The sequence below is a fragment of the Scomber japonicus genome, chromosome 17, assembly GCF_027409825.1.
Source record: "Scomber japonicus isolate fScoJap1 chromosome 17, fScoJap1.pri, whole genome shotgun sequence".
Taxonomy (NCBI): Eukaryota; Metazoa; Chordata; class Actinopteri; order Scombriformes; family Scombridae; genus Scomber; species Scomber japonicus.
In genome coordinates this window covers 11138561-11152863 of record NC_070594.1, presented here as the reverse complement: position 1 = coordinate 11152863, position 14303 = coordinate 11138561, and the positions used below count along the sequence as shown (strand labels likewise).

Below are 14303 nucleotides of genomic sequence, written 5' to 3'. Positions count from 1 at the left end.
ATTTTAGCACAGCAGTGTAAAGTGATTGTGTGTGTGTGTGTGTGTTTTTTGTTACTGTATTCACAAAGCAAAGTGCAGCAAACAAAGAGCAGATGAAACAGAGAGACAAGAAGATTATTAGTAACGCTCCTGTGGAGTTGAATGAAACCTGTAAGTAGCCAGGAGGGAGAACAACTTGTAGACACTGGAGTGTGCTCGACATAGGCAGATAGTATAGGCCTCTCCATTCGCTTTGTAAATGCATTGAAGAGGGCGCTGGAATTACAGGGTAAGAATCACCAGCTGAGCTTTTGTATGTGAGGAGCAGAAAGCTGACCTCCCTCTGGCTTGTTTTGATATAATGACAACGTAGTAAAACCAGCAATGAAAGAATGTGCTATAGTATTTTTGTAAGGGATCAAGAATTGTTAGTATCATTTCCAATGTTTTCTAGAGTAGTAATAAATCTGTGAGTCATCTGAATGTTGCAAAAACATCGTTGTCAGTTCACAGCACAAACTGAGAAGAAGGAGGTGAGATCCTGAAGTCACAGTGCGTTAGAAAAACATATGATGTGAATAAAAAATGGATCTGTATAAAAACAAAATAAACGAAAATGTAGTTGACCATCTGCTAAACCCCTAACCCCGAACAGTAACTATGCATTGGTAGCTTAGCAACCGTAACTAGGCACAGTAAGCTTCTCATCTGCTGAGGCTTTCATCAGGTCATGGGTTATAAACAAGGTATTGTCTTTTTCCTAGACATTCCAAAACTCAAGAATATACTGTATAAGGCAAATTGAAAGATGCTTTTATGTAAACTGCTATCATCAGCATGCCCAGCTAACTGAGCGTTACATCCAAGGCCAACGAGAACATAATGAGTTTTATTGGTTTGTTGATTACAGTTTATGTTAAATAAAAATCCTGTTCAAGACTTCTTCCTTTTTCCCCCCATTTCAGTTGGCTTTGAATGTAGGGTAACTTTAGTCCCTGGCCTTCTCTTTATTGGATTTGGGAAAGTTTATATCCTAAGAACTCCAGCCATGCCTTAAGCTTTAGCCCCAGTCTTTTAGTATTACGTATGCATGCATATTTAGAACCTATTTTACAAGATACTCATTTGGAAACATGAACTCAGCCAAAGACGACATTTTCAACCAACTCATGGAGTGAACATTTGCTTATTTAGCTACTTAGCTATAGCTGTTGAAATCAGCCAGGATTAGTTGTCATTTTAGACAAAAAGACTGCTTTGTCTACCTCTGTCTGAAAACAATGAGCTATTGTTTCATGAGTTGCCATATATTTTGAGAGGTATCTACAATTGTCATCACTGTAAACTACATATGTGCTATGTGATAATAGAAATCTTGAAAGAGCAACAGTTACTTGGTGTTTGGGGCTTAGTGAATGATCAATTGCAGCATCTTCAATTATCATTCAAACTTTTTTTTGTAGTATATTAAATTGTTCCACTACAATTTTATCACCCTACATATGGACATTTTGCTCTAAGAGAGGGAGAAATAACACAGGCATGAACAAATCCCTAAATAAAGAAATCCAATATTTTTAACGGAATAACAAAATTTAACAAAAATAACTAGCAGCCTCCACACTTTGCTATGGAGACAATTCTGTCCTTGCCAGGATCATTTGAGACAAACAGCAAAAGATGAGATTGCTTTGCCTTTGCCAGAGTTAACGGAAGTACTTACTTTTCACACATTTGCATACACACACACACATACACACACACACACACACACACACACACACAAACACACACACACACACACACACACACACACACACACACACACACACACACACACACACACACATATATATGTTCATGTGCACACAAGTGAGAATCAGACCATATGTCAGGGAAGCTGTGCCTACACAGATAATAATAGCCTTGAACAATTGCTTGTGTGTTCTTGTTTGTTTGTGTGTCTCCATACATGCACAAGTACCTGAGTGTGTACAACAGGGGAGCCTCAGGACAGATGTAGGTATACAAAGACTCTTTGTTAAAGCTCTTTTATGAGTCATGACAACTCTCCAAGAGTTATTGACACCACTGTCGTATCTGCTGCATCGGAGACAATTTGAAATACACACAGTTGATTCTACATTGATGCATAAGTGGCCTCAGTGTTACTCAACCACTCATTGTTCAGTGGAAATAAACCTAATTGGCGGGTATTTATCACATCATTTATTATGTTCACAAAATGTGTGAAAATTCTGTGTTCCTGAGAATAGACATGATGAATGTGTGACCACACTCAGAAATTTTGAGAGCAAATGAAAGTGTTTGTATTTTCCTGATTACATCTATGATTTTTGAAGGGGAAAGCTGTATATTACACATATTATGTAATGTGTAATATGCAATACTATACTAAAATTAAACAACAGGCACCTTGACAAAAGTCCAGCTAAGTTCTGCGGGTGTTAAACAGTTCTTTTGCACATACACAGTAATTTCTGACCAGAGGGATTAGCTGCATAAACAGTGCCAGCCGTGCACAATTAGTTAATTACCTTAATCACTTAATTAGGATGGGTGGAATGCATTGTCAATGTTGTGTTCATAATTATTGATTTATCATGTGGAGCGAGCAAGCCGAGCAAATAGTCTCTGTGAAAATGAAGGCTGTGAGATCCAGGTGGTACGTGGTGCTAGTCAATGATATGCAGAGTGAAGAATGCATTTGTACATAAATCAGAAAGGATGAGAACATTTCATCCTGTTTACTGCTGAACACCCCGGTCAAGACTATGTTCAGTACTGAGGATGCTGTCATTAAGGATGTACATCAAATGTGGGCGTTTCAATAGTCTGCCAACATTTCCTTGATGGAATTATCCACATTGTTTCTTTATGACATACAATTCACTTTTTAACTTGTTGAAAACACAGCTCACAGTTTGCTTCTTTGCCTGCTTGAATGTTGTTCCACATGATGAATAATCAGCCATAATGGGCAATAATGTACAATTAACCATGACACAGCATGCCATGTGATGTACATTAAAATGTGTTAAATAAAGTTGAAAGAAAACCTTGTATTAAAACATTTAAAGTGTGATAATCCAGTGATTTTGGACAAGTGAAATTACTATCTACACACAGATGACTGGAGCATCAAGACTTGAAGGTATGATGTCATCAAATAAGATGTGATAGAGCATACAGATGTTTTATTTTATATATTTAAACCAGTTTTCTTCTTCATGGTGTCCAATAGTAATTTCATCATTTCCTCTTCTATTGCTGCTGTTTAAACAAACCTAAAATCGAACAAAAGTTGAATCTGCTGTCACAATCAAAAAATAAAAATGCCAATAATATTAATAAAAACATTGATTGGACAATTTGAAGTTACAATTTAAACCTTGGTTGTATTTTTTTAGTGTAGCTGCAAATATATGAAGTCTTTCTTTAAACTGTTCAAGTGGTTATTATAGTTAAAGAAAATTAAGACTAAAACTAAAACTCACAGTGAAAATGTTTGTTAACTGAAATAAGAACTAAAAAGGATAGTTATTTTTTAAAATGAAAACTAAATAAAAACTACAAAATAATGACGTAGTAACTTATGACTTATTAGTATCTCATTATTTTGAGATAGTTTCTATTTTGAGATACAAAGTCATAATTTTGATATAATAAGTCATTATTTTAAGACAGTTTCCTTTTTTTTTTTAGACACAAAGTTCTTTTTGGGAAAGTTTCTCATTATTTTGAGATACAAAGTCATAATTTTGAGATACTTTTTAATTTATTTTGATTTACATGATATTTTCTTCATCACATTGGCTTTGGCTTGGGCTTCGATATATAATAACCCTGATCCAAACAGCACAAGTTTCTAAAGTAATTTAAAAAAGGTGAGGGTAAACATGGTCAGCAATTATTTATGACATTTTACTCCACAGTGTTTTTGCCCCTCACGCGTTTGTCCTCCGGAGTTGCCGTACGCCGTGACGTCACTGCAGAGCGTCAAGTAACAATGGTAAGTGAGCAAGCAATTTTTCTCTCCGGCTCTCATATTTATCCTCCTAAAACTCATTTCTTCAGCGATAAAACACAAAACACGGTCCTCGAAACGTATATATATGAGTGTTTACGAGTAGTTTCAACCGGCTGTGTGTGTCACTGTATGCGGTAATAACGTAATCAAAAGTAGGTTACAGCCTGTTAGCAAGAAGGCTAGCTGCGTTAGCCTTGTTGCTCGGTATCAGCTAAGTCATTCATATAATGTTTGATTATAGACAACGATCTTTCTCTTCTGTCTTTTCTGTCCAGAAAGTTTTGTCTTCTTGTTAACACAAGGTAAAGTGTTAACTACATGAGCTAACTTGAATTAGCTTGCAAACTGCGAGAGTTATTAGGGAAAATGTCTCTATAATGGCCGCAATGTGTTTACTCTGCTATACTGCTGTTAATGTGAGTTTTAATTAACATGCGTGATTAACGTGTTTTTTAATATGTATTTTTAAGGGTCAAAGCCAGAGCGGAGGCCACGGTCCCGGAGGAGGCAAGAAGGATGACAAGGTGAGCATGACACAGCTTTTAGCTCATCTCTCAATCTGCTTGTTTTGGTTGTCAAACGCTGATCTTTTGATTTAGTTATTTGTTCATTTATTTCTTTATTTTTACGTGACAAATATGGCAGTACTTATGTTGAAGTTTACAGTAATCATCATAATCACCATATTAGTTGTGGAGTTTAATAATATGATAGTGTGTTCTTCCCACTCCCTGGCCAAACTAAAATAAGATACTCCTTTTATTAGTCTGACAGTGGGGAAATTTACATTATAACAGCAGTAAATGGATAGGTAAAAATGAAAAGAGCATCAATAGAAAGAATAAAGAACATTGAATAATAGGTATGTACACAAGCAATTAAAAGACAATAATAGTAAAAAAAAAAAAAAAGTAAAGGAGAAATATAGAAACTTGGTAAATTGGTGTTGAGTGATGAGGTACCTGAGTGTATTATTGTTATTGCGCAGGTTTTAAAGTGAAGAGATTTTCCATTTTTTGACATTTTGTCATTATACTTTGTGCTTTTTGAAGGATAAGAAGAAGAAGTATGAGCCTCCTATTCCCACAAGAGTTGGCAAGAAGAAGAAGAAGACCAAGGGACCAGATGCTGCCAGCAAACTACCTTTGGGTAAGGAACTAAAAAACTGAGGGATGGTAAACCTATCTGTTTTTGTGTAGCTGTCCGTTTCGCTCTTTGGTCCCCTGTCTCTGCGACTTCCATTGGTGTAACTTGTCAATTTTTTTGGCTGTAATTTTTGATCCTTTTGATTTGTACAGTCACTCTGCTCACATGCTGCTCTGTATCTGTCTTTCAGTAACCCCTCACACTCAATGCCGCTTAAAACTGCTGAAGCAGGAGCGCATTAAGGATTATTTACTGATGGAGGAGGAGTTCATCAGGAACCAGGAGCAGATGAAACCCCTGGAAGAGAAACAGGAGGTCAGCCTTTGTTGCTCAAACTTTGTCCCATTTGCTGTTTAGGTGAAGTTTAGTTAGTGTAACATAACTCTTAACTTTTCTTTACAGGAAGAGAGGTCAAAGGTGGACGACCTGCGAGGGACCCCCATGTCTGTGGGCACTCTGGAGGAAATAATTGATGACAACCATGCCATTGTTTCCACCTCAGTGGGATCAGAACACTATGTCAGCATCCTGTCTTTTGTGGATAAGGATCTGCTGGAGCCAGGCTGCTCAGTCCTGCTCAACCACAAGGTACTCCGCGTTATAATAAAGAGACTGATTCAAGACAATAATTTGAGTTATGTAACTTCTTGACAGTGTGTCTTAACTATTTCATTGCACACTATGATTTTAAAGCTTCTACCATTTGTAAAAAGTCTTTGTAGATGTCTATCATTAACTGTCTATGTGTATAACCTGCAGGTTCATGCTGTGATTGGGGTGCTGATGGATGACACTGATCCTTTGGTGACAGTGATGAAGGTGGAGAAGGCCCCACAAGAAACATACGCTGATATTGGAGGACTGGACAATCAGATCCAGGAGATCAAGGTATATCACAACCAATAAGCCTTTTTTTATTAGATAAAAAACAACTTGACAACATTAAGTTGAACACAGACTCTACAGAGAGTTGAATCTTTATCAAATCAGAGCTGCACACATTAACTGCTGGCCTCCAGTGGATGCAAAGTAACTCCATAAAGGTCTACAACAAAATAAAAATATAAACAGCAAAACGCATTTCACAGCATAAACACAGGGTTATCATTTTAAACCTGGATGAGTATTTAAAACTGCAAATGAAGTTAATTTATTATTTAGCTCCTAGTTGGCTGGTAAAACACACAACTTCTACAAGTCTATTACAAATCACCAGAGCTAGGGTATAATGAAGAGTAAACTGCAGTTATATTTTTACTTAAGAAATGATCATTCAGCATTTAAGTCTATGCTCAAAAACAACCACTAAAGTAATTTGTCACCTACAATCTATGAATCAAATGAGACCCTCACCCCTGTGGACTTGAAAGGTGGCTGTTAAAAGTAAGATGGTAGTTTTGTCCCTCATAGAAAACAGTGACTCCTTCAGCTTGAATTCATGTGTGTTTTATAAATGCATTTTCACAACACAAATTTTCCTCAGTGTTTCCTAATCTGTGTGCGCTCAGTTTGTTTGAACTGCTCCAACAGTGAATAACACTTGAATACACTTGATTCATTTGTAGCTTCCATGCTGTCTTGTTACGTCACCTGCAACTGCATTTGCCTAGCAACCAGCATAAAGCAAATTGAAAGATAAGATGCTTGCGTTGGTGAGGTTAAATCTGTCTAACATCTTTTCTTTAGATGCTGAGGCTGACTATGTGGTTGTTTGTTGGTTTTTAATAGGAGTCAGTGGAGCTGCCTCTCACACATCCAGAGTATTACGAGGAAATGGGTATAAAGCCTCCCAAAGGAGTCATCCTGTATGGACCTCCTGGCACAGGTGAGTGCTTTAATCAAACATATTACCAGTTGTTCTCAAAGCCTAAAAACTCCAGTAGAACATACTACTATTATTCTAACATGTAACCTTTCATCTAGCCTGCCTTCTGCTTTAGAGAAAAGAAAACAGGATTATTAGGAATATATATATATATATATTCATATTAGGTTGAATGCATTCAATAAAAGCTGAACAATTATAAACAATCAATTCTTAATATCTACATAAAACAACCAATAATCAGAAAATTATCTATTTATACCAAGTCACCTGCGATAATATTTATGTAGTTATTCATTACATGTATGAAGTGCCGATTAACAGACGGCAGATTGTATGACCATTAGAGCCATCAGTCTTCACTGCTGCACAATCAGGAAATCCTCATAACTACGATCATATTTAAACTATTAACTAATAGTTATAAGTCATTTCACCCGGAACAGCTTCAATGGACAAACAAATTTGTAGCACCTATACAAAAGTATAACATTTTAAAGTATTTTTATTTTTGTGCATTTTGGGCCACTTAAGGAGAAGTCATCAACTTTTGACATTTGCTGTTAATTATCAAAACGGTGCTAATTTGACCCAAATAATATGTAAGGGTTAAGAAAGGTTTCATCTCAATGGATTATAATGGTTATACCCATTCTTAAAGACAGCACCCAAGTTTGTGACACATGTTGAGGCCAATGGGTCACATTTATTGTCTAATAAGGGGAGACTCTGGAAGGTGTTGGTGTGAATGGAGAGAGAAACTTAATTAGTAACTGTGTTAATGGACGGACTAAATTGACTTTATTACCCATCTAGTCCAATGATCTTCCTAAAATTACACATCATTTATTCATCATCATACAGAATCAGTACATTTCTTCTCCAGCCTTTCAGACATAACACGTGTTCCTGTAATCACTCAACAAGAGCCTCTATTATCTTGGAACAGTGGGTGATTCAGTGCTCCTAATGGCACATGTTAGTTTTGAACCGCTAACCTCTTTTTTTTTTATTAGTTGCAAATTATATCCTTCCTCCTGCCTTTCCTCCTTTTTATATGATCATCATCATCTATTACCTCTTCATAATAGATATAGGACTGTTTTATAATACCTTAGTCAGAAATATTGAATCACACAACAATTGGACATTTTGCAGAAAGTGCACACATATAAATATCTTTCAGTGTCGGTACTTACCTTTTTTTTCATCCGCAATTTAAGAAAGCTTTTTACCATCTCATCTGTGTGAATGTTATGTAGCAGCCTGGAGGTGAATGACGCAGATGTGACAGAACAGTGATGTGTTAGACCTTTTATATCTGCTTTAAGGTGTACCAGGGCACAGTATGATATTTTGCCTGTGCTTTATCCTAATAGCCTCTTTACAGTAATGGCAGAATCTATGAATGAGGGAGAATGAAGCCAGAAATAATCTTAAATAAGAAAATGAAATGGCTGCAAGTTTTTCATGAAACAAATTCAAATAAGATAGAGACAGCTTAACCTTTTGAAAGTTAGGTTTATCTTTAACCCTTACATACTCTTAATAGACTCATAATTAGTACACAGATTCACATTCATTAGGACCTTTTAGGATCCAAGAGAACATTTTATAGAATATGAGAAATAAAACTGGTGTTGGGGTTTTTTTTGCATATAGAAAAATTTGTGTCACCTGCACAAATACAAAAAGAAATGTATGCATTTTATTTCGAGTCATATTAGTGTTTTTACAACTCTTTAATGTAAAGATGTGTCAAATTTGACTTTAAATAGTATGTAAGGATAAAAAAGTCACAAAAAATGTCACAAATTTAATTAATATTTAATAACATCTGGTTATCAGACAGCTGGAATAAAAACATTTGTGTTTTAACGATGCTTTAGTAATGTAGTTTTTGTATGTCAAAGATATACTTGGAAATGTGTGTTTGCTGATTTTGCTTCTGTTTGATCTGCACCAGGTAAGACGCTGCTCGCCAAGGCCGTCGCCAATCAGACATCGGCGACCTTCCTGCGCGTGGTGGGCTCAGAGCTGATCCAGAAGTACCTGGGAGACGGGCCCAAGCTGGTCCGAGAACTGTTCAGGGTGGCAGAGGAACACGCCCCCTCCATCGTCTTCATCGATGAGATCGACGCTATCGGCACAAAGAGGTACACACACACACACACACACACACACACACACACACACACACACACACTCATGTCTATTTTAAACTGTTTCTGACATGTGAGAGACTGAATCAGTGATAATGTGGCACCTGTGGTATTGAGGAATCAAAAGTAGATGACAAGGTGTTGGATTAGTAAATGTGATGAAGTGTTTTTCATGTCTTTTAATACCTAACAGCACATTAAGTGTTTTGATTTACTCCTGCAGGGTTTTCTTCATTCTCTAACTCAAGTTACAATCCAGATGAGTTACCAGGTGGCGGAGGCAACAAACAGCGTTAAATTAAAAAACATCAAAGCTCTTATTTGTCTGTTTATCCGTTGCTGTAGGCAGCAAGATGTGAAAAGACAGTAATGTTGTTAGGTAGGCTGTTTGTTGACTTAAATGAAGGAGCTTGTAAATGACTTTGACTGGATATTGACTGCCTTTTAAATAATGAATGAGTCTGTAGATGTGGCCAGGCTTTTTTTTTTTTACTTCACATAGACAAACAAATTAGTTAGTGATAACAAGACCGCTTGATGGATAAGGTGGAAGTCCTCAGTCTGATAATGTGAGGTGATGCAGTGGGATCCACATGATTCTTAAAACCAAATGTGTGTTTCCTGTCTGCGTCGTGTAGGTATGATTCCAACTCCGGCGGTGAGAGGGAGATCCAGAGGACCATGTTGGAGCTGCTCAATCAGCTGGATGGCTTCGACTCGAGGGGCGACGTTAAAGTTATCATGGCCACTAATCGGATAGAAACCCTGGATCCAGCCCTCATCAGACCTGGTCAGTGGGAGTCTGATTGGCCCGTATCTGTTTCCCTCTCTCTCTGTCTGCTCACTAATGTTTGGGAAATAGCTAGTCTGCTTTTGGAAGTGAATTCTCATGGTTTTTTCTCTCTCTCTTTGTAATTTCAACAGTTCATTATTCAGTTAACCTCAGAAGACATTAACAGCTATTTATATATTCATTTAGACCTGCACTGCTTGTGCACTTAACAGCTTAATTAGCTGATAGTGGATCAGAGCTGCCATTAAAAGGCTTTATCTTCTCTGTGAACAGTTATCATGATGTTTTGTGAAGTTCAGGGTAAACATGTTGGCTGAGGAGCTTTCTTAAATAATAATAATAATAATGAATGAATTAACCAAATGTGATCTGATAATGCAACACACTGCCGTGTTGACGAATCAAATGGGCTCTGAGTGACTGTTACTGGCATTAGCCTGCAGGATAAAATCTCAAAATGTAAATGAGCTAAAGTGTATGAGGGTTTTTAGCAGCAGTTTGTGATTGTCATTATTGTCTTCTCTCCTCCTCCTCCTCAGGGAGAATCGACCGTAAGATCGAGTTTCCCCTGCCAGATGAGAAAACCAAGAGGAGGATCTTCCAGATTCACACCAGCCGCATGACAGTAGCAGATGATGTCACCCTCGATGACCTCATCCTGGCTAAGGACGACCTATCAGGAGCAGACATCAAGGTAAAAGAGAAAGGGGGAGCCAGAACTGAGATGCACCATCAGATGATTTGGGATAATGTTCACAAATTCAACCTTCATTGACCTACTAGTATCTGTAGGAGTTGACCCATCTCATTATAAGAGTGGATTTGGCAGTATGACATAGGCTGTGTCCAGTCGAGCTGCATCCTGGCACAGGAGATGCACTCTTATGTGTGTGTTTTTTTTAATTTTTTAATTTGTTCTGGGCCGGTTCTGCAACTGTGGCCGTTTATCGATCACGTGAGTTGAAAAGGTCTTGGCAGCTCACCAGCAGCTCACACTGTGGCTCAGCAGAGTGGAGCGAACAAGATTAAGCTGTTTTGAGGGTTTAAACAACAAAGTGGGTTTTCTTAATTATTCGACTGTCAACGTTATTAAGTGCTCCATTCAAAAAAAGATCTGAGTTTATATTCAGATCTTTGCCTCTCATTGGCTCAACTCTGCTGCCCTCATGTGGGACATCACAGAATGACACTTTGAGCTGGTTTCTAGCGTGTTGAATGGTGCTTAAATTATGTTAGTTTAGATTTATCATAATTTATTGTTATGAGCAGCATTTTCAGTTTTTTATTTATTTATTTGAGAGGTGGCTTTTAAGTTCATCCTGTGGTCATCTTGAATAATGTTTGTTATGATGGTTTTTAGCTGACAGGTTGTCATGGTTGAATAAGAGTAGAAAAAAACCCACCTACAGCTGCCAGTCAAGCTTTAAAACTCAAAAGAGTTTTGGAGGAGTGTTTAGTTTTAAATCATGTCAATACAGTATTGTTGTGTTTCTTTCATTCCTGCAAATCAGCTATGTCCACATTTCATCGGGTTTCCCACGATAGTGCTTTTTATATAAGAGTTACTAGTTTACCCTGTTCGGCAGGAAAGCTTAACACACAAACTAAACGACAGCACAAAGCAGAGCATTGTGTTTAGTTCTCACTGTGTCACAATGAGCACCCACAGTCATTTTTAACATATTTCTACTGAGTATAGTATGCCTCTTTTCTTGTACAGACACATTTATTAAAAGTGAAATTAAACCTCTCCCTCTCTGTGTCTCTCTCTCTCTCTCTCTCTCTCTCTCTCTCTCTCTCTCTCTCTCTCTCTCTCTCTCTCTCTCTCCTCTCTCTCATCTCTCTCTCTCTCTCTCTCTCTCTCTCTCCTCTCTCCTCTCTCTCTCTCTCTCTCTCTCTCTCTCTCTCTCTCTCTCTCATCCTCTCTCTCTCTCTCTCTCTCTCTCATCTCTCTCTCTCTCTCTCTCTCTCTCTCTCCTCTCTCTCTCTCTCTCTCTCTCTCTCTCTCTCTGTGTCCTTCAGGCCATCTGCACAGAGGCAGGCCTCATGGCTCTGCGGGAACGCCGTATGAAAGTCACCAATGAAGACTTTAAGAAGTCCAAGGAAAACGTCTTGTACAAGAAGCAAGAGGGCACACCAGAGGGGCTTTATCTCTAACCTTCAAAGTTTTATATTTCCCTCACTCACCCCTACATCTATCTATCTCTCCATCGCTGTGTGAAAGAGAGGAAGCCGCAACTGAGTTGTCTGCCTCCCCAGAGAGAGTTTTGATATATTTTGTGCATGTCATGTCTGGCTTATTTCACTCTCTTGTTACCGTTATATGTTTAAGACAATAAATAAAACAACAAAAAATAAAAAGTCTGTAAAGAAAGTGCTTGTCGTGTATTAGTCATCTTTATTTACTGGAGCGTTTTGGCTCCAAGCACCCTCTCAAATCTTGTTTGTACAGCGGCAACATCTGTTGACGTCTGTTCCTTATTAGATTTCTGTATATTGAGTTCATCTCTGTGCTGTAATATCTTCAGATAATTAATCACATGAATTATTCAATTAGTTCAGTCTCTGTGTTGTCGACCTCTGTGTCACAAATTGAATCAATTGTATCAGTATGCAAAGTTATGTTTTTATCCACCCTTGTAGCTGTCCTCATGCAATCTGTGGGTGATAGAAATGTTATTTCAAGATGAGATATGAAGCCTGAAGAAAGTGCCCGTGCTCTCCCTTTTAAAAGAAACCACCTTCTATTAATTACTGGTATATTCCATGTGACTCCCACACACTTGATGACAGCAGAGATGCACATAATTAAAATCTTGTGGTTGCAGAATGAGATGAAACACCCTGACTATAGCATTTTACTCGGACATTGCCTCCAGGAAGCTGCATAATGTCAATGCACAAATGTCTCATTCTGAAGTATTTAAAGGGACTGTTACTAAGCAAAAGAAAGAAATCAAAGTGAGTTTCGGTGCATGTTCTGCTTTCTGCACATTATAAAATATCTGCGGCTTTGGTATGAGTATGAGTGCCGTCTGTGATATGATTTTGCTGTCTTGCATTTGAATCGGCCTTTGAGTTATTACAGCACGGTTAAGTAAATCCAGCTAAGCTTCCCTTGCTGCAGTCTGACATGCAGAGAACAGTAGCTCTGATTTAATTCCTCTTGATGTGGAGCCATGTGTAAGTCAGTGCTCAGCAGAAAGTGGCCCCCACGCAGCAAGCATCGTACCACTTTCCAGGGCCATCTCTGAGTGCCGCTGCTGCTGTTGCTGCTGTTGCTGCTGCTGCCGTTATTGCTGCTGCAGCCCCCTCCTCGGAAACACTCTCTCCTTATTAAATCAGTCACGCATTTCAACTGCAGTTAGGCAGCTACAGCTCATTCAGACTGCTGCTGTTAAGAGTCCTAACAGAACCTAAAAAAAGCTGAACATATTACTCCACTTCTTAGGTCTCTGCATCGGCTGCCAGAATTGACTTCAAAATGCTGTCACTTGTCTATAAATCACTTAATGCTTTAAAGCCAAACTACACCTCTGATGTACTTCTGTCCTATGTACTCAATAGACTTCTTACATCATCAGGGACCAGGCTGCTACCTGTTCCTAGGATTAAAACTAAACATGGTGAAGCTGTGTTCAGGTATTGTGCCGCACATGGCTGGAATAAACTTCTAGAGGATGTTATCTGCTTCAACTGTGGCTAAAGACTTTTCTGTTCACCTTTGCCTTTAATTGCTGCTAATAACTGCACTCTGACTCTTAAATGGCTTTTATTATTTTGTATGTCTCTTATACTCCCCCCCCCCCCCCCCCCCCCCCTCGCCCCCAATCTTTTAATCCTTCTATGCTATTTCATTTGGGATCTATTTTATGTAAAGCACTTTGAATTGCCTCGGTGCATGAAATGTGCCATACACATAAACTTGCCTCGCAGCTCGTACATCACAGCGCATTCAGCAAATGGAAGGAGAGAAAAAACATTTAAATCAAGTGTGGCTTGTCAGGCCAGAGAGGCTGGGGCTGGGGGGGTGGGGGGGTTGGGGGGGGGGGCTACAAGCAGAAGGGTGTGCGCTCTAATGAGGCATTTGCCCTGTCAGCTCAAGGCAGCTCTGAGTTGGGTATTTCTAAACCGCCCCCAAGAGCGTACAGATACTGATGTGGGGGGGGGGGGGGATGATACAGCAGGCAGGGCTGACCATGGTGTTGGCATTCTCTGAAATGTCACATCCACATCATTGTTATCTCAGGATGTGTACAGATTGTGCTCTACTTACTAGGTCTCCGCTTAAAACAGCAAATGAAAGATTACAAATGCTAAAATACATAAAGGGACCAAAACAATACA

At 38.5% G+C, this 14303-nt stretch overlaps 1 protein-coding gene across 1 annotated transcript; it reads left to right on the top strand.

Annotated features, from left to right (window-relative positions):
* The first annotated feature begins 4445 nt into the window (after positions 1-4445).
* On the top strand, positions 4446-12333 carry psmc1b (proteasome 26S subunit, ATPase 1b). Its single transcript, XM_053336781.1, has 10 exons — positions 4446-4554; positions 5083-5179; positions 5367-5491; positions 5579-5764; positions 5936-6064; positions 6905-7001; positions 8968-9157; positions 9802-9953; positions 10496-10650; positions 11979-12333. The coding sequence occupies exons 3-10, from the start codon at positions 5432-5434 to the stop codon at positions 12111-12113; spliced, it is 1104 nt and encodes a 367-aa protein (XP_053192756.1). The 5' UTR covers positions 4446-4554; positions 5083-5179; positions 5367-5431; the 3' UTR covers positions 12114-12333.
* Positions 12334-14303: the final 1970 nt, after the last annotated feature.